The sequence below is a fragment of the Pleurodeles waltl genome, chromosome 7 (genome assembly GCF_031143425.1).
Source record: "Pleurodeles waltl isolate 20211129_DDA chromosome 7, aPleWal1.hap1.20221129, whole genome shotgun sequence".
NCBI lineage: Eukaryota > Metazoa > Chordata > Amphibia > Caudata > Salamandridae > Pleurodeles > Pleurodeles waltl.
The window spans coordinates 791,532,760-791,557,081 of NC_090446.1; the positions used below are offsets into that span (position 1 = coordinate 791,532,760).

General features: G+C 45.8%; 1 protein-coding gene across 1 annotated transcript in view; it reads right to left on the reverse strand.

The window, feature by feature from the left end:
- Nucleotides 1-24,322, reverse strand: part of FGF18 (fibroblast growth factor 18) — an 862,991-nt gene that overhangs the window by 371,692 nt on the left and 466,977 nt on the right. The window contains exon 3 of the mRNA XM_069199330.1: nt 10,274-10,454. Coding sequence (XP_069055431.1) covers nt 10,274-10,454 — 181 coding nt within the window. The remainder of the gene's footprint in view (nt 1-10,273; nt 10,455-24,322) is intronic.

Genomic DNA, 24,322 nt, shown 5'->3' on the forward strand with positions numbered 1-24,322 from the left:
ACATAGGCTCCCCTTATCATTGGACAAGGTTAATATAGTCTGGATACAGATTCACCTGCTGTCCCATCTAATACCCCAGGACCAAGCTTCCTAGCCGCTTGTAAGATAAAATCTCTATCCCTGAAGTTCGTCAGCTGTGCTATGATCGGGCGTGGACTTGCCCCCCCGGTGGCGGCGAATACACTGGGATTATGTGTTGCATTCTACTTAGGAAGAATCAGGAGCGTTAGCCCTGCAGAACAGTTTTCTCCAGCCACTCCACAATTGGTATTCTATCCCTCCAATTTTTCGAGTCCTCCAACCAGTCAAACATTATGGCGGTGGGACCTACCCTCTGCATCCTCCAGTCTGTTCGCAAGCTGCTTCACCTACTTCTCCATTGCAGAGAATTTCTGTACGAGATCCTTCACTTGTGTCAGGGTAGCACCCATTTGATCTTCTGTATTTTTAGCTCGGTCAACCATTTTTTTGTGATCGTCCCTCAGTAATCCCACTTTGCTCAACACTGCAGTGATCTGCTTTTCCAGGGATGTCTTTGTCTCCCTAATGGCCTCCAAGATGGTTGCCGTATGTGCTGTCATGGATGTGTGGCCCTCATGATGATGCTTGGCCCAGCTATCACTGGTGGGTTCTGCCCCTGTGTCTGGGGATTCCCCCCTACGTCGTGTGTGACTAGCAATGTTCAATGCAGCTATTCACTTTCTTTCTCTGTTGAGGCTCCTTCCAGCAGCTGGTCACTGTCTCTACAGCTGCCATGCTTAGCTCTTTGTCCAGTGTGCAGTTGTTTAACTGCCACCCACCCACGCACTGAGTTCCTCTTGGGTGGGAGGAAATAAACAGGCTGGGCCCCTGCGTGATAGCTCTCCTGCCACTGTTGCACTGCCTCTGATCCCCATTTGCTGCCGCACAATTTCATAGAATTAATACACCAGGGGCACCAGACCTCCTCACAGATTCTTCCCGGCGGGGCATGGACGCTGGTGGCTTACTTCCTTCCAGCCAGGTCCCTTCAAGATGAACTTGTTTCTCCCTTAGTTATGGGCTCAGTAATCCCCTGGGCCAGCTCCCCGGATGTAGCCTCTATCAATGGCATGTGGCCAGGTGTGTCAATGAGGTCAGCCAGCGCCCCTGTATTTTACCTTCTCTCAGTCTTTCCTTTTGGGACACTCAATGGGATCTCTGCTCTGTGCACCTCTGCACCTGTGTCCAGTCACTCTCCATCCATCTCTCTCGCAGTGCAATAGGCTCCATTCACCCTGATTTCTCCACAGCCTGAAGGCCAACAGGGTCCTTCAACGATTTCACAGTATGCACTGTTGCTGGCAGCAGGTCCTCCAACCACCATCTTGGTGTCCCAGCAGATGCCTTTGTTCTGACCGCTAGCACAGGGTGCACTGTGGTCACATACCACACTCAACTCCATTGCAGGTCCCTTCACTCACATCCTGGCAGAGGATTGAGCCACATGAGCACCTTCGCTACCTTGCCACATGGTCACCTCACCAAGGGAGTTGGTGCCTTCCTACGGCACTTGGCTGCAATCTTTCGCTGGGACGCGCATCTGCGGCTTTGGCAATGTTACAACTTGTTTTGGGCCGTTTTCATCACCAGTGTTGAACAATGAGAGACTCATGCCACAGCCCAGGGGTTCCCACCCCATGTGACTCCATTGGCTGCTGTGGGGGCACAGGATTTTGGATTCCGGGGCCCATCAGCGGTGAGAACTCAGCTGAGCACGCTCACCTGGTTTGCCAGATAGGTCATGTAGGAGGCTGGACTGGCTTGTAGTGAGTACCAAGGGGTACTTACACCTTGCACCAGGCCCAGTTATCCCTTATTAGTGTATAGGGTGTCTAGCAGCTTAGGCTGATAGATAATGGTAGCTTAGCAGAGCAGCTTAGGCTGAACTAGGAGACGAGTGAAGCTCCTACAGTACCACTAGTGTCATATGCACAATATCATAAGAAAACACAATACACAGATATACTAAAAATAAAGGTACTTTATTTTTATGACAATATGCCAAAAGTATCTCAGTGAGTACCCTCAGTATGAGGATAGCAAATATACACAAGATATATGTACACAATACCAAAATATGCAGTAATAGTATTAGAAACAGTGCAAACAATGTATAGTTACAATAGGATGCAATGGGGACACATAGGGATAGGGGCAACACAAACCATATACTCCAAAAGTGTAATGCGAACCACGAATGGACCCCAAACCTATGTGACCTTGTAGAGGGTCGCTGGGACTGTAAGAAAACAGTTAGGGTTAGAAAAATAGCCCACCCCAAGACCCTGAAAAGTGAGTGCAAAGTGCACTAAATTTCCCCAAAGGACATAGAAGTCGTGATAGGGGAATTCTGCAGGAAAGACACAAATCAGCAATGCAACAACGATGGATTTCCAAACGAGGGTACCTGTGGAACAAGGGGACCAAGTCCAAAAGTCACAAGCAAGTCGGAGATGGGCAGATGCCCAGGAAATGCCAGCTGTGGGTGCAAAGAAGCTGCTACTGGACAGTAGAAGCTGAAAATTCTGCAGGAACGACAAGGGCTAGGAACTTCCCCTTTGGAGGACGGAGCCCCCACGCCGTGTAGAGTCGTGCAGAAGTGTTTTCCTGAAAAAAGACCGCCAATAAGCCTTGCTAGCTGCAAATCGTGCGGTTAAGGTTTTTGGATGCTGCTGTGGCCCAGGAGGGACCAGGATGTCGCCAATTGCGTCTGGTGACAGAGGGGGCGTTGAGCAAGACAAGGAGCCCTCTCAGAAGCAGGCAGCACCCGCAGAAGTGCCGGAACAGGCACTACGAAGTGGAGTGAAACAGTGCTCACCCGAAGTTGCACAAAGGAGTCCCACGTCGCCGGAGGACAACTTAGGAGGTCGTGCAATGCAGGTTAGAGTGCCGTGGACCCAGGCTGGACTGTGCACAAAGGATTTCCGCCGGAAGTGCACGGAGGCTGGAGTAACTGCAAAAGTCGCGGTTCCCAGCAATGCAGTCTGGTGTGGGGAGGCAAGGACTTACCTCCACCAAACTTGGACTGAAGAGTCACTGGACTGTGCGAGTCACTTGGACAGAGTTGCTGGCTTCAAGGGACCTCGCTCGTCGTGCTGAGAGGAGACCCAGGGTACCGGTGATGCAGTTCTTTGGTGCCTGCGGTTGCAGGGGGACGATTCCGTCGACCCACAGGAGATTTCTTCGGAGCTTCTAGTGCAGAGAGGAGGCAGACTACCCCCACAGCATGCACCACCAGGAAAGCAGTCGAGAAGGCGGCAGGATCAGCGTTACAGAGTTGCAGTAGTCGTCTTTGCTACTTTGTTGCAGTTTTGCAGGCTTCCAGCGCGGTCAGCAGTCGATTCCTTGGCAGAAGGTGAAGAGAGAGATGCAGAGGAACTCGGATGAGCTCTTGCATTCGTTATCTAAGGAATCCCCAAAGACAGAGACCCTAAATAGCCAGAAAAGAGGGTTTGGCTACTTAGGAGAGAGGATAGGCTAGCAACACCTGAAGGAGCCTATCAGGAGGAGTCTCTGATGTCACCTGCTGGCACTGGCCACTCAGAGCAGTCCAGTGTGCCAGCAGCACCTCTGTTTCCAAGATGGTAGAGGTCTGGAGCACACTGGAGGAGCTCTGGGCACCTCCCAGGGGAGGTGCAGGTCAGGGGAGTGGTCACTCCCCTTTCCTTTGTCCAGTTTCGCGCCAGAGCAGGGCTGAGGGGTCCCTGAACCGGTGTAGACTGGCTTATGCAGAAATGGGCACCATGTGTGCCCATGAAAGCATTTCCAGAGGCTGGGGGAGGCTACTCCTCCCCTGCCTTCACACCATTTTCCAAAGGGAGAGGGTGTAACACCCTCTCTCAGAGGAAGTCCTTTGTTCTGCCATCCTGGGCCAAGCCTGGCTGGACCCCAGGAGGGCAGAAACCTGTCTGAGGGGTTGGCAGCAGCAGCAGCTGCAGTGAAACCCTGGGAAAGGCAGTTTGGCAGTACCCAGGTCTGCGCTACAGACCTGTGGGATCATGGGATTGTGCCAACTATGCCAGGATGGCATAGAGGGGGCAATTCCATGATCATAGACATGTTACATGGCTATATTCGGAGTTACCATTGTGAACTACATATAGGTAGTGGTCTATATGTAGTGCACGCGTGTAATGGTGTCCCCGCACTCACAAAGTCCGGGGAATTGGCCCTGAACAATGTGGGGGCACCTTGGCTAGTGCCAGGGTGCCCACACACTAAGTAACTTAGCACCCAACCTTTACCAGGTAAAGGTTAGACATATAGGTGACTTATAAGTTACTTAAGTGCAGTGTAAAATGGCTGTGAAATAACGTGGACGTTATTTCACTCAGGCTGCAGTGGCAGGCCTGTGTAAGAATTGTCAGAGCTCCCTATGGGTGGCAAAAGAAATGCTGCAGCCCATAGGGATCTCCTGGAACCCCAATACCCTGGGTACCTCAGTACCATATACTAGGGAATTATAAGGGTGTTCCAGTAAGCCAATGTAAATTGATAATTTGGTCACTAGCCTGTTAGTGACAATTTGAAAGAAATGAGAGAGCATAACCACTGAGGTTCTGATTAGCAGAGCCTCAGTGAGACAGTTAATCATAACACAGGTAACACATTCAGGCACACTTATGAGCACTGGGGCCCTGGCTGGCAGGGTCCCAGTGACACATACAACTAAAACAACATATATACATTGAAAAATGGGGGTAACATGACAGGCAAGATGGTACTTTCCTACAGGTCATGCCCCGAAACCTCCTTTTTTGGTACAACAGTAGGGGAGAGACTGTGGGGGTAGTGGCAGAATGTTGACCACAGAAGTCAGGTAGGCATTGGCATGGGCAACAAACTAGCAAACTGAGCACAGACAGCAGGAGTAAGGCAGCATGGGCAAGGACATCAAGATGACCATTCAAGACAGGTAGGCAGTGGCAGCTCACTGGCCTGCTGACAGTGGGTGGGAGGCGGTAGGCGCACTCACATGGAGAACAGAGGGCAGAGGTGGGTGGCAGGGTAGGGACAGGGGCAGCAAACTGACCATAGAGGAGTGGCCGGCAGGGATGTCAAGCTGACCACAGAGAGCAGGAGTAAGGATGAGAGGGCAGGGTCACACAGATAAAGAACAGATGGCTGGAGCAAGGAAGGCAGGAGCATGGAGTTCAGGCTAGCTTTGGTAGGGGAGCAAACAGACCACAGAGGGCTGGAGGGAGAGGTCAGGGTTACACACACGAAGAACAGAAGGCAGGAAAGAGGGATCAGGAGCTGACCACAGAGCGCAGGCCAGCATAGTCAGGTGCAGCACAACGTACGATGGAGGGCATGATGGATGCGCAGGTGCATGCACATAGAGAGAACGTAGGGAAAACAGGAGGAGGTAGAGAAAGCACATAAACCATGGACGACGCACTGGCATTGGCAGCAAGCTAACCACAAAGGGTGGATGGGAGGTGGCAGAGGCAGACAGACAGATAACAGAGAGCAGGTGCAAGGGGGTACAGGGGTAGAGGCAGCAAGCTGACTATTCAGGGCAGGTGAGCAGGGGCTGTGACCTGGATTATTATAGGTTGAGGTGGCATTTCCTGGAAATGGTCAATGGAAACCTGTGTATGCTAATGCGTGTTAACTCAAATACAATAAAAAACATGGACTGAGAACATTGCATGATTACATTGTCCACATAATAATCCTCATTGCAAGCTTAACACAAAGTTAACATGATGCGAACCTGATGTCACACATACTCTCTGGAACAAATTGTTTTGGAGAATTGAGGAGTTTATACTGTATGGTGAAATTAGTAAGACACTTATTTTAGGTTTTTCCTGCACAGTGCTTGTGCTGTTCTCGTTAAAATTATTGTATTTAATATAAATCTTAAAAGGGGCTTAAATCACGCCCTCACTTTTCATTGGTTAGTGTGCTTGCCATTACTTTTCCTCTGTTTCTGTGGCTGTGACATACTATTTTCTGTTGTGTCTCCTATGTGTTTCTCTTATCAGTATATGGCTCAAGTATTGTTTTCATCCACTTTTGTGAAACTATTATTTAAGGTTTTGCCTGCACAGTGCTCGCTGTGCTTATTTTTAAAGTGCTGGCATTTCTGTTTGGAGACTTAATTAGTTTGTCAAAAGTTTTCAACATCCGATCTGGTGTCTTTCATTACCTTATCTTGTTTTGGTTTCACTCGTGCTGTAACTTATTTTTTCCACGAGGCTTGGAACACATTGTTCTCCAGTCCTAGCTTTCAACCCTGAGCCCAACCCCCGGTTTTTGCCTGCAGATTTCTTAGTTGCTGATGCAGGGGATAGTGCCATCGAGCCATCATTCCTCTGGCCATGCTTCCATGCAGATTTTTGCTTCCCCGCAGGCCACGATGCGATGTGCTAGACATGTGTGATTGAGTTTTTTAAAGATAGGTCCTTCATTATTATTTTAATTAAAATTCCAGAAAACGTCTGTCATTTTATATTACATGTCAAGTGACCTCTTTAAAACATTGTCATAATTATTGTGATGTTATCATTTTTATCCCAAAACAATAGATTTAAAAAAGAAAACAAATAAAAAATGTTCCACGCTCGGCTGTCAAATAGGTTGTTAAATGTAGCAGGAGCCTGTCTGATGTAATCAATGTATTTTTCGTCAGCAGGTGCTAGAGTCGTCCCTCGCAGGCAATATTGATGCAGTTGGGCGTAAGATCCAGTTTATAGACTAATAAAGGGTTAGTTATGGCAGACTTGCTGAAGAGTAGCCTTCGCTGTCGTCCCACATTGGAACAGTGTTAAATCCCAGTGTCCACTCGAGCATCATGAGGGGTCTATCACTGTACTTTAGAGTCAGTGACCTTTCTACCTATAGTATACGACAGCGCCGGAGAGGGAACTTGCCACCTAACAGTGCATCACGTGGCCTTGCAAGATGTGCAGTGACCCTATTGCCTCGCCCAAAGGGCCGCCAGTATCGCTGTATATTGCGCACATATTGACACTTTACAATGTCTACGGTGACGTCTCTGCTGTGCGAACGCCTTGAAAGAAACACATCACTGTTCAGTGTCTGCAGCAATTATCCTACTAGCTAAGGCCAGAAAAACCTGGGAGGGGCCCATATCTTTGCGCTGTCTACTGTGGCTTTGTTTCTTATACTGACCGACTAGCCTGTAAAGACCTGTCACCCAGAACATCTTTAACTTATGTCTTTATTGATAACCCTGGTCTTTAATGCACTTGTGTGGATCTATTTTTTTGGGAGGTTTTGCCTGCTTTTCGAGTGCTGGAATTTCTGTTTGGAGGCTTAATTGGTGGGTCAAAACGTTTTGTCCTCCAATTTAATCGGCAGAAAAATAAGCAAAGTGAGGGCCTGTGTGCGTATTCAAGTTGAGGACAATATGAAGCTGTCTAGTTTGTAACAACTTGCTGGTATGTACGGGAGAGGGGAGGGCGAGGGTGGAAACTTCCTGAATCTATAAGGATAAAGATCTGAAAAGCCTTCTACTTGCCCAGAGTGCTTCGCTAATAGCACAGCTAGTTTCAGTATTCCAACCCCTCAGTCTTGCTCTGTATTCTTAATGTCTCCACCAATGTATTCCATTCTAATGATATTCGTTTCTGTCATAGCCCTCTGTATTCATCACATCGGAGTGCCAAACTCTCAGCTTGGCCTCAGTGCAGTACTTCCTCTCCACAGGAGATAATGCATGGAGCATGGGGTGATTTCCAATGCCTCATTAACTGCTGCTTCGCTAAGAGCGCTGTAAGGTCCACAAAGTGTGGCGTCACTTTAGAGCCTCGTAGTCTAGGGTATAAACCTAATAGAAAATGACTGGGTGTTAGCTTCATAGTGACACCTGTGAAATCTGTTAATAATGCCCCTATTGCAGACTAGTACTGTAAGAGGGAATGGCACGCCCAGATCATATGAAGGAAGTCAGTATCAGAAGTATGACACCGAGGGCAGTGAGCCGATACCGTGGGGTATATCACGTTAAGTCTGTGTGGTGTGAGATATGCAGGAAGAAGGAGGAAATGTTTTAATCTAGAATTGCAGGAAACTTTTTTAGCGTATTGAAGTAGGAAGGTCCATTCTTTAGGTATAACGTCCATTCCAATATCAGCAGCTGTTTTAACCAAATCTAATAATGTGTTGGGATGTGCACGGTGTCCCCGATACAGCCATCGGACAAGATGCCTACCGTGTCCCATCATATGAAGAACCTGAAGGAATTCATGTGTTACCTGCTCGGAGCCATCTGGAGCCCACTATCTGCGCACATAAGCTAGTATTTTAGCATGGGTCAGAAGAAGAGTCTCAGGCAGTTGATGAGCCTGCACAAAGTCCAAATGCGGCATTTAGCATGCCACCTTCAAACAGGTCTCCCAATGACTCCTAGCGCTTCCCAGACATGGAAAATGGCAGTAGTCATAGTCCCTGAGGGGGTGGGAAGCATGCAAAGTGGCACATTTGGTGCGTATGGGATTGACGAGGCTGTGTATCGCATCACTAGCTTGCGGTATGCTAAAGCAATACACAACTGTACGGTAGCACATGCAGGTAGCTTAGGGGGGCTTGGACAAAGCAATCGATGTAAGAAGCCTCTACTCAACATTGCAGCCGTGCAATTTATTTCTCCCAGATTATGGCCGGCCAACCAGTAGGATAACCACTGTAGTTGCCCGCTATGCAATAGGCTTTAAAATCTGAGGCCCCCAGACCTCCCATGTTGGGTGGCAACTGTCGTTTTGCTAGACTGACTCGGTGTCGACCCTTCCCCATATCAGATCAATCAGCAAGGAGTTTAGTATTTGAAATACACGCGTCGCACCGTAAGTGGCAGATTAATAAAATAATATAGAACATAAGGTAACATTACCATTTTTGCCAATGCCACCCTACCTGACACAGAAAGGGGCAGGGTGGTCCAAAAATCTATTTGAGACCGGAGTGATGTAATCACCCGCATTATTTTGCCCTCTAACAAATCTGCGTGATCACAGTATAACCGGATACCAAGGTAATGAATGGACACGGTTGCTATTGCGATGGTCATGGATCCAAATCAGATCGATAGTTCTGGGTAAGTGCCCCCAAATGAGTATACATAGGATTTATCAGGATAAATTTAAAACCCAGGGAGAATAGCAAATTGAGATAATATTTGTGCTGCTCGCCTCGTATCCTGCCTCAAATCCCTATTATATAGGATCATATCATCTGCATATAACAACCAAGAGTGAGTGGTTGGACCGAGCACAATTCCCCACTCCTCTACACTATGGCGAAGGGGGTATGCAAGGGGATCCAATGCTAATACAAATAAAAGGGGGGATAGGGGACAGCCTTGTCTAGTTTCATGATATATTCGGTAGGATGCGGCGATATGTGCATCAGTTTTAGCTCTAGCAGAGGGATCAGAATAAAGGAGCTTAACCCACCGGACATAATCTGGGGGTATTCCATAGGTTTCCAAAATTGCTAACATATAATCCCTGCTGAGAGTGTCAAATGCTTGCTTCATATCTAAGGAGATGCAGCCGGCATGAGGATAGTGGTGCTTTGTCTCATCCATCAGCTGGAACAGCTGACTAATGTTCATCGACATGCTTTGGTGAGGAACAAAGCCACTTTGGTCCGTGTACAAGAGATGCAGAAGGAGTGGAAAAAGGCAGCGCACCAGTATCTCACTGAGGAGCTTATACTCTGTTTTTAAAATAGTCAGGGGCCTATAGGAGGACATTTCTATAAGGCCCCTGTTAGGTTTAAGGAGCCAGGTCACTACTGCTTCCCGTGTTGTAGGGGGAAGTATTCCCTCTTCCAGCGAGCGAATATATAGATTCTCAAGATGGGGGAGCAGACAATTGGCATATATGGAGTAAAACTCTACGGGCAGTCCATCAAATCCAGGGATTTTATTTACGTGCCATCTCCTTGAGCGCTTCCTGGATTACTGCTATCACAATTGGTGCTCTCAGCCCTTCCCTCGCTGAATTGCCTCACTACCTGTACAATATATTACCTTTCTCAATAAACAAGTTATAACATTTTTATGGAGTTCTTTCGAGTTATATTGCACAATTGCTCAACAATCTAAAACATATTATTAATCACAGGTAAAATCTAATCCATTTACCAATGCTTGTTATTTCACAGCGATTCAATGAAAACTGTTACTATTCATACATGTAGATTTGACATACCTTTTCATACAATTTTTCGTCATAGACCCTTTTTTTGAAGATGCCTGGAAAGTGCTAATTCTTACCATATTTATCTCCGTCCTCTCCTTTAGCACTTATACGTCTTCCTAACACCTGGATGTGTTTCCCACTTGTTCTGCTGTATAGCTGGTAAAGCCTTAGCTGCTTTCTGCTCACATCATCTCTTGCTCGCGTTTGATTTTCCACGTGTATTCGAAAGTCAACGTTTTCTTCAGCAACAAACATCTGGAGGTGATAAAACAGGCAATGTGTTTTCAGTTTCATATACCACATCTACATATTACAATCCCATTAAACAATGGAAATTAGTAGATTATCATGGAGGGCAATTAAAGCGATAGGACAAAGAACTGTGTTGGAACGTGTTAAATTTAGGCAAAACAATTCGAAGTGCATGAAAAATTGACAATATAATTAGGGATTTTGCAAAATCAGAATACAGTCAGGGAGTTTGGTAAAAAATCATCATTTTACAATTTGAGGACATGTCTACTTGTTGAATGTATTTCCATTTACAAGCTTGTTGCAGTTCTTCCATTTTTGAATAACAATGTTCATCTTGGCCTTTTGCTGTGTTTTTTCAGCAACTCATTTTATTGTAAAGGAAATCAGCAAAAAGTAAGTGCATAGATTGTGATGGTGATTGCAGGTGGTAGTCACCGGCGCTCATTTTTATGGGCAAGCGCAAAGCGCTCCGTCCCATTCTGTAATCTCTGTTTGGGCTTCCAACCACGCCTATGTCATGTCAGTCACTTATATTGGTTTGTGTGCTTGCCTTTTAAAATCTGATTCTTTTAATTTGTGAAAGGCATGCATACGTCATGCCTTTTCCGATGTTTAGCCCACCTACACAGCACCAGTAAACTACTAAAAACATACAAGGCTCGATGTTTTCAGCAGTGAAAAAGCGATTGGCAGAAATGGGAGAAAGAAGGAAGTAGAGAAAGGCAAAAAAGTGTGACAAAATGAAAAAGCTGGGCTGAAAAAGAACTTACAGGCGTAAAATAAAGGGGAGATAAAGAGATACAAAGAGTAGGTTGATGGAAGCAAGATACATGAGAAGGAATCAGGACTGGAGATGTTTTCTACTGAGCAGAGTCTGTGATGAGATCCTAAATACGTTAGGTCCGGCTTCATTTTACAAACTAAGAACTGCAAAAAAGTTTATTCTACCCTAAAACCATTTTTCCAAACTTCTTCTCTATAAATGTAATTACATATGAGGGTTTTGTCACAAATTCCTGCTTGGGGTCACTGAGAATACTGTCATGTTATTTTTCTTCAAATCCTCATCCTTACGTTCAGCTCAGTTAGATCAAGAGTGTGCATGGTTACCATGTAACTGATGATTTCCCACAAAGGAGACTGCTGCAGTAATTAAGTCCAGACCCAGGAAAGGACAAGGATCATCTTTGACAGATGCAATAACTAATTAATTGAAAAAGTATGAAATGCCTAATATGTAGATTTACTTCTGTACTCTGTGGTCATTAAACACTTTACAATATTTATATACTTCCATGTTTAAGCATATGTCCTCTAGTCAGGCACCTGCAGTTTGTCTACTCTACTGTCAATCTGCAGGGGTAGATTTAATAAGAAATGTGTATTTGTACAATTGTTTTACTTCTACTATTCACATGTAAAACATCTTTCCATGTTATGAAAGGTCTTCCCATACACCTTTTTTAAAGTTTGCGTTTAGGGGCACAATTACTGCATAATTTATACCTGCTTTGTTAGGTGTGAGAATAAAGTGCATTTAAGTGTGGGACATTCACTGACATGAGAAGTGGCACCAGGGTGCATTGGCCTGAGGTGCCTACTGAACCCGGATTACTGCTGTATTATATCTAATCAGCAGTAAGGGGGTTAATATCCCTTGCTTGCACTGGAGTCTATGGCACCAATGCTACGTCTCAGAAGTTGCAGTTTCACCCAACCTTGGTCATGTTTGCAAATGCAAATAAATCAGCACACCATGTTCATTTTTCTCAATCGCACGTGAAGTTTACACAATGAAATCTGATGTTTTGATTCAAGATCTGTGCTTTTCGAGAACAGATTTGACATTTTACACACATAAGTAATACTCAAGCGTACAAAATGTTTTGTGCATTGGGCTCTTAGTGACTATTCAGTAGATACCTGAATTATCCACTCATCTTCGTTGCAGAACATCAGAAAGACAAAAGAAGGCTAATAATGTTTGATATCTGATACTATTTTGTTAGCTGGATCTAAAAAAGATGAACAGCTGAGAAAATTGTTACTGGGATGAGTGCTTCTAGCATTCGAGAAGTGTAAGCTGCTAACAAGAATTTACGTTTCCTAGGATTTTGAAGATCACTACTTTATTTAAATGGGTAACAGAAAGTTTAAATGCTCTGTCCCCTTGTTTACTGTGAGTACTTCAACATCTACTTTGCGGTTAATACGTATTACTCTTTCTAGCGCACTGTCTAAGAAACATTTGGAAATTTAGTACACTTATGGTGAAGAAGCCATAAAACATCCTATTTTGTTCATTTTTTAACAAAATGAGATTAGGTAGAAACCAGAAGACTAAGCAAAAGGGGCCGCTGTGGGGAACTCAACAACCTGGCAAAGATGACATGTCCTTGGATACTTCACTAACAGTTATAGCAGTGTACTTCGGAAACAATGCTAAATCTGACTCTGAAGATGAGGTCTGCTAGAGTGCTGTTCCTTTGGGGGAAAAGGAAGATTGGAAAAATGAAGGCTAAAACATATAGTGGCATATTAACAAGCCTCTTGCGCCTCCATGCCCCACATGAGCGTCATTTTTTTTACGCTAATGTGGCGTTAGGCAGGCATTTCCGACACGCCATACTTACAAAGTGGTGCAATGTTTTCATTGTGCTAATTTCTAATCCATTGCACCACATTATGCCTGTCCAGTCATAATGTATGCAAGAGGACGTTCTAGCGTGAGGAGGCCCTAAAAAATGGCGCAGTGAAATCTATAAAATTTCACTGCACAATTTTTTGCTTAATTTTTAACACCTTCTCAGAGCAGGCTTTAAAATGACACACCCATTATATTCAATGGGTCTCCCTGTGCTTTGCTGCACTAGGGTAAATAAAATGTTGACGCTAGTGTTGCAAAGTGCCTCAACAGCATCACAAATTTTGACACTATTGTGCTAACGACCGCCATGGTGAGCTGTATTTACAAAACGGCACAACCATGGTGTCATTAAGTGCCAGTAGGTGGGGTAAAAGAAAAGTGACACATCATTTATGATGCACCACTTTCTTGTAAATATGCCCCATATAGGGTGTTTCTTGGATTCCTCAAACCTCTCCACTAAAGAATTTATACATGAATAAAATATACAGAAAGATCAGCTGTCTTCTGGGAAAACAAAGTTTAGGATTATTGATCATGTAAAGATTTGATTGCAAATATCCATTATCATGTTTAAGTTTTATAATGCACTTATTCACAAACCTTGTTATGCATAAGAGAGGTAGTGCTCAATGGAACCACGCATTGTCAATGTCGGAAAAAAGCTGAACTTCTAAAGTATGACTTTTTTTAATTTAATCATCAATGAGAGTTGCTCTTCGGTATACAAATAACAATTTGTAGGCTGAAATGCAACTACTCTTTGTAATCAATTAAATGTGTAGAAAGTTGAACTTTGGAAAATCAACCACTTTTGAAAAGTAGTAAAAACACAAAATATGCTGGTGCAAATAGGCATCCTCAAAGTATGCACAGACGATAAATACATTTTACAAAGTGGTATAAAACACCACCCATGCACAATTGCGCACTGATAAAAAAACAGACACAAATGTAGGTAATCTGCCCCGTTATTGTTTTTATATCCTCTTCTTTTTTGAGAAAACTAAAATTGAATTTTGCAAAAGATTTTAACCAAACATTATTAGAGAAGGTCTTAGGAAACGTTACTCCTCTGAGTAAATAGAAAAGTTGCAAATACATTACACAATCTCTAATTACATAAATGAAGGACGTAAACCCAGAATAGTACTTATGTAAATGGTATCGACACTCCCATAGCAAGATAAAAATACACAGTAGCTAATTAAACCGTTTTATTGTGCACCCTTCAAGTTACCCAGTGTTGTTTGAAATTAGTCTTAGCACTCTTTCTGTATAAAACCAGTGAGAGAAGGCGGATTTGGGTGTGGATAATCGTACTTGTTGTAAAGATTTGGGAGGAAGTGAGACATGTAGGGCCCAATTCACTAACAAAAGCAGTAAATCTGCACTTGCAAGCTGTTGGGACGAAAAGGTGCTCCATGGTAATGAGCATGCGCCCCTGCCCTGAATACCCACCTGTACTGTAGTTTGGCTCCCTAATGCTGATTTTTGTTGTCATAAGGGCAAACATGGATCATGCCTGTGCACCAGGCCACAGGCCTGTTTCACCGATTGCTGTCTTGTTTGACCAAAAGTGGCATCCAAAGTGCTACACTCACCATGTTGTGTTACACAGAAGTGAAAATGGCCTTTTTTATTAACCTACGTCACTGGAATGAGGCCTACAAGCCACTCACCTTTTTAAAGTTCTGCTCCTGCGTGCTTAACGCACCCCTTAGATGTGAAGTACAGTGCAGTGCAAAAGTGGTGACTGCACTGCTTATATGTGTGTCTGGAAGGGGTACAGTAGAGGGATAGAGCAGAGCTGTGCAGTGCATACATGGTGAGTGCATGTACTGGGTGTATGTGTACCCGTGAGAAGTACATTACATGAGAGATAAGGTGTTGTGCGGTGCATGCATGGTGAGTCCATGTACTGATTGTATATGGACCTGTTAGAAGTATAGTATATGAAGGGTATAGTGTTAAACAGTTTGTGCAAGTTGAATTTGTGTGCTGGCTGCATGTGTGCCTGCAAGTGACACAATACAGGAAGGCTACAGTACTGAACAGAGTTAATGTATATGCTGAATATGTGTGTCTGCGGTGGCACAATACATGGAGGTAATAATGCCTAAAAGTGTGTTTGTGCATACCCTCAGTATAAGTGTGCTGTAATAGGACATTACATGGAGGATCCTGGGTTCCATTTGGGAAGCCCAGGCCTACCTGGTGAAGACATGAGGGGGTAGAAGAATTCTCCTAGACAGAACTGTGTATTGATGCATACCTCTGAGCTGGGTGGGAGACACTGGAACAGAGAGAGACATACTTCCCCTGTACACTTCAAAGGGTGCTCTTTAAGTCAGTGAGAGATCACAAGGAGGGGCATGGACATATCTCAGGAAGGAGATAGGGCTGATGAAGAAATCATGAAAATTAGGGCTGGGAGCCTGGGATTAATCTTTGGAGGCACATATGACTGTGACTGACATCTAGGTGTCAACTTTAGTCACTCCCATAGCCTCTGTTGTGGGACTATAAGCTTCAGAAGCACTCTTGCTTTGACTGATGACCTTTCAAGAGAAAGACAAAGGGGGTCATTCTGACCCTGGCGGCCGGTGGCCGCCAGGGCCACCAACCACAGGAGCACCGCCAACAGCCTGGCGGTGCCCCTTAGGGCATTCTGACCGCGGCGCTTTGGCCGCGGTCAGTGCAGGAAAACCGGCGGTCTCCCTCCGGTTTTCCGCTGCCCGTCAGAATCCTCCAAGGCGGCGCAGCATGCTGCGCCGCCTTGGGGATTCTGACACCCCCTACCGCCATCCTGTTCCTGGCGGTTCGCCCGCCAGGAACAGGATGGCGGTAGGGGGTGTCACGGGGCCCCTGGGGGCCCCTGCAGTGCCCATGCCAATGGCATGGGCACTGCAGGGGCCCCCGTAAGAGGGCCCCGCTTGTATTTCACTGTCTGCATAGCAGACAGTGAAATACGCGACGGGTGCAGTAGCACCCGTCGCACCTTCCCACTCCGCCGGCTCGATTACGAGCCGGCTTCATGGTGGGAAGGTCGTTTTCCCCTGGGCTGGCGGGCGGCCTTTTGAAGGCCGCCCGCCAGCCCAGGGGAAAACTCAAAATACCCGCCGCGGTCTTCCGACCGCGGTACGGTATTTTGGCGGCTCCCGCCGGGCGCGCGGTGGCCGCGCCCGGCGGGAGTCAGAATGACCCCCAAAGAGTAGAAATATGCCATCATGGCTCGTGGAAGGGAGAAGGGGCGGGGTGGCACGACACGAGTGGGAGAGAGGGGGATCGTGACTAAAAAATAAATACATTTTTTTTTTTTTAAAGCACCCGTTTTGCTGCGCTGCGCTGCGCCTCCTCCGAACCGCTCCTTATCTGCAGGGACAGGCTCAGGCTCCCAGCTTGCCCTGCATCCAATCCTACCACTGCTTTCATGCTACAGGCAGTATGAAAGCAGCAGTAGGATTGGATGGAGCACCCTGGCTGGGTGCTCTGAGGCAGAGTGGAAGCCTCTGCCTGCTCTCTCCAACCCGGCACTGCGTTACCTGGTTGGACAGAGCCTACTGCGTATGTATGTTTGGCCGGCCCGAGACGGCCGGCCAAACATACATGCACACTGACGGGGAGTACTGTGCACTCCCCCTCTGTCCCTGTCACGCCCGTGGCTCCGCCCCTTTTGCAGTAAAAACATAGTTTATTATGTTTTTACTGTAAACGTTTTGCTGCTGCCGGCGGGAGGCGATGCTCCTTCAAAAGAAGCAGAACCTCAACATAAAACTTTTAAGACTCAGACCCTAAATCATATTTGCTATTTGAAATGGACTATAAGAAGGGGAGATTGAGACCCTAAAAGTTGTCATCTGCCAAGCAGCCAGACCGCTGTGTGAAGAGGGGAAGCTCTGCAAGACTTCTGCATGTGGCAAGAACTGAAAGACAAGGCCTGCCAGTCTCCTTGCTGGGTAAGGGGACATCACCCAGGGAAACCAAGGCCACCGGTTCTGGAGCTTGTAGTACCAGTACCTGTCGTCCCTGTGCGCCCTGTGAAGATGAAGCAAGAGTTGGAATAAGTGAGGTTCAGCGGGGAGCCCTGTCGAGAGGACTTCTGATGCAAGGTATGAGGAGATGGCTGATGCACCGATCGGGTGGTTGGGCCTGTGCAGATCTAGGTCGGTGACTCCTGTATGCCAGGTGAGGGCCTCAGTGAAGAAAGCGGTGAGCTGAATGCTGTGGGGAAGAGTGAAGCCTGCAGGGCATTGTTGCAACACCCTCCTATGCCAGGAGGGGCTGCCATAGAAATAATTGCTGCTAACGAGGACTGAATATTGTGCAGGGCCTTAGCACCCATCTTCTGGGAGGGAGTGTGGTACAGTTTGCCATGTGGTGAGGGCTAACGACTCTTTTGGAAGTGTTGTGGCAACCCCGTATACCAGGAGGGGCCGTGGGTAATGGGTAGTTAGTGTGCTGTGAAGATCGGCCTGCATCTCGAGAACAGTAAAGCTGTGTGACCCATGCCAAAAAGGAAGCATCAAGGATTGTACTCTACCTGCCCCGTTTGACTGAGAAAGATGCTGTGGGTTTTTTACCATGTCACTGGGACACAGATCTAGAGAATCAGAATCAACCCTGTCCCCTGGGGGTGGGAGGGAGAACACAACTTACTGTGCAGGAGGAGCACCAGAGCGCCTTCAATTGCTGCTGGAGCTGGTCACGTCAGCTCAAGGACAGCCTATGCTTGCCTGGTGCTACAGCGCTTCCTGCATGCAGACCGACTCACCAGGCAGGACTGGGGCCTTGTGAGTGACTCCTGATGGAGTACCAACTGAAACGCTACATGTTTCCTCGTTGCTGGAGCAGGAAAGACTGGTTACTGGCCTACTCAACTCACTGCTAAGAGTGCTCCTGCATCCAAGACACTTTCGACTATTTACTAAGAGTCAGAGTAGACTCTTGAGTTCAGGCCTTCTAGTGAGCATTACCTGGATGTGGCCGCCAGTGAATTGGGAATAATCCAACCACATTAAAAGTAGAGGGTGGTATAGGGATTCTCCAGCGAAACACTAGAGGGCCAACCTCAAGGGGGATTGTGTATTGTTGATGAATATCTTAATATTTCTTTTAATCTGTAGAGTAGGAAATAAACTATCTCTTTTTATTATAAAACTAAGTATTTGACTGGACATAGACATTTTGATGCTGCTGTGTGCTCTTTGAGTCATGAGTCTTGTTCATTAAGGGTTTCTGACACATACCTAGCACCTCACCTGGCTGTAGTTTTACAACGTTTTAGTATTCATAAACCCTTTCCATGCTACTCCAGGAAATGTGAACAAGTTGCAGCTTTTCAGGCATAGTTCAGAAAGCACCTTTGTGAACTCCTTTTTAGATCTCACCTACAGACAGCTTTAGTTGTCTGTTGGTAAACAGATTAATTGTATCAACTATAGACTTTGAGTGGGATTTGTTTCCACCCCTTGCTCATGATTCACTGGAGTTTCGTCTATCCCATTTCCTTGCTACTGATTTGATGTTTTTTTCCATCGCATTGTGCTTATCCCATCCATGGAGTATTTTGGTCTCATTGTATTTTGACTGGATGACTTGAATACTTTCACTGCTGATGTCAGTCCTTGCATTGCAGTGCATGAAGGTTTACTTCCTTTTCCTCTCACTGTCTCTGTTTGCTCTGATCTTTTTTTCCTTTTCCCCTCCAGCTTTCATCATTATACTATTAGGTCCCTCAAAGCTTAACTTTCCCAGAACCCTAAATCTCTGAGTGCCAACCACCACTGCATTAGTGGGCACCCACCCTAAAATAGTTTTTCACCCACTGCAAGGTGGCTGCTGGTCCATGCACATGCATGTGCAGGGGCCATTTTGTAATGATTTTTTTTCTTGTGCCTCCTTCATTCAAAGGTGGCTGCTGAGAGTGTGTGTGCATGTGTGGTGGACATATTTGAATAATTATTCTTAAAGGCTCAAAAAACATTTGTAGATAGCTACCACACTTGTGCATGAATATATGGCAGTTGTCTTTGAATTATTTTTCTTTTAATAAATCATTGAAATATGGCTATGGCTCATGTGTGTTCCCGCACAACAGCCATATTGGAATGACTTTTTTATTCTTGAAGAAAAATCTTCCCAAGATGGGTACCACACATGTGTGTTTACACTTGGCTTTCATCTGGGGAAAATAAAAAGCATTCACAGGACCAATAGGTTTCATGATCTATTGGCTTTGCCAGTGCATGTGGCTTCTCGGCAGAGGCACTTCCCCAATGTGTAATTGTATGCATTATTTGTTGTAAAATGTCAGTGTCCTTGTGTGATGGTATTATTTTTTCCCTTTTGTTTCTTCCCTGTTGTCTGCATAAAGAAATCATTTCTAGTACATCTCCACAACGTTCATGGCTATTTCATTCCCCTTCCCACCCTGGAAAGGTGTGTACTTCTGCCCTTGACAGTGGCAGTAGTCTAAGCTTTACAAATGCATAAGATGAATAGATAGATAGATAGATAGATAGACCAATAGATAGATAGACTCCAGAGTGTTCTCAAACGTTCCAGGTAAATCATACCGTAGAATGTCTACTCCCCACCCTTTTGTGCGATTTCCAGACATTTGTCTGGAGTACTACTGCACATGAGTGTAAGGATTTACGTCTGCAAGGTCACCTTTTGTGAATTTTTTGCAGCTGTAAATCTGGGCATTTTTGCTTCTAGAGCAGATTTCCATGAGTAAACGGCTTTGTGATTCAGGCCTGTAAATTTCTGCTGTCAGTTCAAATGAGGCAAGCAGGTAGGGCTGTGTGAACGAGTGAGCACAGTATGTGATCACGTGGGTTTGATAAACTGCTTCCTTGTAGCTAAGGCTGACTTTCACATTGCAGCATAGATGCAGTCAACTTGTTTCTCGGCTGTGGGGAGCAGAAGTGTTTAGACCTAATGTGGAACAGATGGGTCAAGGTTACCGCATACAAGCAAGATTGGTAACAGATCCAGAGTCCTTCATTGCACTCAGGGGAGGCAGAGGGTGGACTGCCCTACTCACAGGTGCACAAAATACTTCATTCATTCCATGCAGGCTATGAAATAATTAATAATGAAACAATGGCTTTATATGTAATAACTATAAGTTGATTAGTGGATCAAATAGGGATTGCTGCTCCAACTAAACGAATCAAGTGTAATACTCTGTATGTTTTCAGTTAATATAAGCTAAGGGGCATATTTATCAGATTGTCACGCAGTGCAGCAAGTTACTGTACTTCATGACAGAGAAAGGGCATGAATGTGTTGTATTTAAGGCATAAGGTGCATTCCTGACTTTTTACCCCTGCACTGGCACATAGTGGGCAGCCTAGCACCAATGCAGGCACACTTGCACACTTGCACCATGCCTGCGTTGCATGCCGGTTTGTTTTTCCTGAGAGGCATATTCCTTGTTCTGTGTGTGCTGCAGAATACAGCACCACTAGAAAAAGGAAGAAACTAGGAGAAATTGAGACATTTCTCCTTGTTACGTCTCCCCTGGGGAGACTTAAGACTTTGGCGCATCCCCAGGTTTACACATTCTTGGAAATCTGAGGATGCATCAAAATCCATTAGAGTTGCATAGAACACCAATGCAATGCCCATGGAATGCCTCCCTAGTGCAGAGTAAGGCAGCACAGTGATTTTTTGTGCATTGCCTTGCTCCAGAATTTTGAAGCCACTAAGAGCCACTGAAAGTGGTTTTGCGTGACTTCAAAAATCTGACATACGGTTTGCATCACTCTTGCACCACGTTTGCATCACTCCCGCAGGACATTTCGTGGCACAACAGTGACACAAACCTGCTTAGAAATATGGCCCTAAGTCACTCAGGGCCTCATTACGAGTGTGGTAGTCCGAGGACTCCCTCACTCCCATTGACGGTCGGGCCACCGCACTCCAGGCAGTCTGACTGCCCAGTTACAAGCAGACCCACCAGGGGACCGCCGTCCCTGTCAGGAACATGGTTCCTGACAGCATGACGGTGGTCAGAGGTGTACTAAGGCAGGGCGATGCTGAACTCAGCTCCACCTGACTGATTCCAACTCCCCTCACTGCCAGCTTTTCCATGGTGTCTGACTGGCATGGAAAGGCTGGTGGTGAAGGTGTGATGGGTGCCACAGAGAGGCCCCCTCGGAATGCGCACTGTCTGCTTTGCAGACAGTGTGCATCCTGAGGGTACTGTTCATCCCCTTCTGTGCTACAAGATAGCACTTGGCTCCTTTAAGGCAGCTAAGTGCTATCTCACAGCAGTCTTCCTGCCAGTCTTACCGGTGGGAACACTCTATTGCAATGTTCCTGCCGGTCAGACAAGAGAGAACATTGTAATAGGGTGGGGAGGCTCCACCACCATGGCAGTGGCGTCCCCCCCGGTGTGTTTGGCGGTCCCGAGGTGGGACCGCCAAACTCTTAATGAGGCCCTGCATATAAACAAACCTAAACCTCTACAAGAACATGTTAATTATTTCAGCCTTATAGATGTTTACATGTTAAAGTCCTCTACATAACAATACTGTATAGATGTACATTCTCTTTTTTTCTAGCAGAGATTAATTATTGTTCTATACATTCACAACCATGCATAGAGCAAAACCTAGTCCCAGGCTTGGAACCTTTCTGAGTAATAATTGTGCTTGCCTTCTCTCCAATAACTAATTTCCTAATACGGCTAATTGCCTGAACCTCTACAGCAGAAATTGTCCCCTTAAAAACGGCGAAGAAAACAATATATCAAAAGCAGTCAAGTGACAGGGTCTAGCCTGATCTGTGACAGCACTGAATATTGATGGAAGGAATACTTGTGATGAGGTTAGGGATGGACTCTCCAAACGGGACACAGCAGAAATCACAGTAGGATGAGTAGTAGGAGGCTGCAATTAGAGGTGGGTGGTACCGAGGGACTCTCACTTATCAAGCCTGGAAAACAGTTATGAGGGAACACACACAATTTTCCTGTAACTTATTTGAGGATTCCTTTCAACTCCCAGGCCATCACTGGAGAAGGTGTGGCATCTGAAGCTGCTTTAGTAACTGCGAGAAATGACCACCTAATACCTGCATCATTATTGTACCCACATCAGCAGTTTGTTATCCTTTGTAACTAAAGTGTCACATAATGTTTTGTAACCCACAGAACATTTATATCTGAGGTATTTATTTGTTTGCCTTATTAATTTATGTGCTGCTAGAGATGCTATACACAGTCATGGTACAAAAGTTCATATAAATTTTTGGTGGTGATAGATTTTTTTGTGGTACGCATGATCAGTGCATGAATATATTTACATTATTACATTAGGATCCAGAATTTGAGTGCGAAAATTCCACCCAGAGTGGTCTCTCTAGGTGGAATTCCACTGCTCGTCATGATGAGTGACCCAGTGTCTAATCCAATCCAAATTGCTTTGTAGACTGCGGCTAATCACCTGTGAGGATATCCAGGTGCTGATATTACTGCTACCAGAGTTCATTCGAATACCCAGGTCTTGAGTCATCCAGCAGGGAGAATGAAGTCCGTAGTTGAAGTGGGAGGTTGTTCCAAGATTTTGCGGCAAGGTGGGGCAAGGTGGAAGAAGGAGCATCCTTCACTGTTGCTGTGGCTGATGCAAGATATGTGGGTGAGGAAGAGGGAGGTGGAGCGCAGGTGTTTGAATGGGAGGTAGAAATGAATGGGAGGTAGACATTCAGTCAGTGGTTGATGTGCGCAGATCCCTGGTTGTGGAGTGCTTTGAAGGTATGGATCAGCACCTTGAACTACTTGGTCTGTAAATTCCAAACCTGGTAATTCCAGGTCTTCAAAATAAAGCCCCGGTATTCTGGGGTAGAAGATATCAGGCCAAGTTTCACTTGGAATGGATGCGGACCCAGTGAATACATTGGAGGGGCAAGGGAAAAGTGCAGGCGTCCCTGGGGTACAAATACAGATTATGCTGGGAAGTTTGATTTTGGAGATAAATATTGCTTGTTTCATTGCTCAAAGGCATGGATATAGTTTGATTTTTGATCAGAAGGACAACTATGGGAAGTTAAGAAATATTTTTTATCTCAGCTGACCCTGAGTCCACAATAATGTATATCAGTCTCAAAAGGTGGTGCAATAATTAATACAGCAGATTGGAACCAGTTTTAAGTATCTGGAATATATATTTTTAAGATGACTGTATTTTGTGCCCGTTTGAACTACTGGAGCATTGCGATTCCATGTCTAAAAAAGGTCACTAGTTTGGTTTTCAAGGACACACCAGTCTTTTCATTGACACACCAGAGTTTTCAAGGACACACCAGACGCACAGTGAGTGCGAACTTTGGGACCCTGTGATCCTGCGGTCCTGTGAACTATTCTGTGGACTATTTTGTGTCGTGCTTCTCTATCTTCACACGGATGCCCGCAACCAAGGACCAGTTCTAGTACTAGAGCTAGTGCTGGAAGCCAGGGTTATACCAGTGGCAAAGACAGCATATGCAGCGTGGTGCATTGGGGCACTTTTCAGAGCACCAGTGCATCAGTGCATCAGTGCACCAGAGCCCCATAGTGCGGTGCGGTGTCAGTTTTGGGGAGGCACCTGTGTATTTAGCATACCGTAGTTTTGTAGTTCCCCCTGCATCTCTTTGACATTTCCCTGAAACTTGCAGCTGGCATGTGCTATTCATCTGACATTTGAAACGTCCTTGCTGAGGGGCCTTCTTTGTACTTTCCACCTTGCACCTTTGCACTTTGTTGCTCTTTGGTGTTGCATTTTGTTGCCGCTCTGCTGCTGCTCTGTCATTCCAGTCTGTGGTCACCAAATTTTAAAAAGCAGCGGCGAAACACTGTCGAGCACGGATTGGGTAGAGTCTGGTGATGAGAGGAGCGGCACATTAGGCGTTCACAGGGCTGGTAGCCCAGGCTGCAGAGGTGGCCTCTCTAGAGAGTAGGTGCGGCTTGTGTTCTGTGGTAACTGCTGTGTAACCTCCAAGTCACCTCCCTGATTGTGGCCGACTGGTTAGTTTGGGGCTCGTTATCTGCTGCCTATCCACTGCAGCCAGCCAACGCGTGAACACGTTAACAAGCTGCGTCTTCCCCTGTGCTTTTGTTTTTGCAATATTCAATATTTAATACTATTTAATATTGCTCTTTAATATAACTTTTAATGATGGCTGAGCACATACTAAGCCCAAGAGGAAGGGTTTGGAACGTATTGGGTTAGAG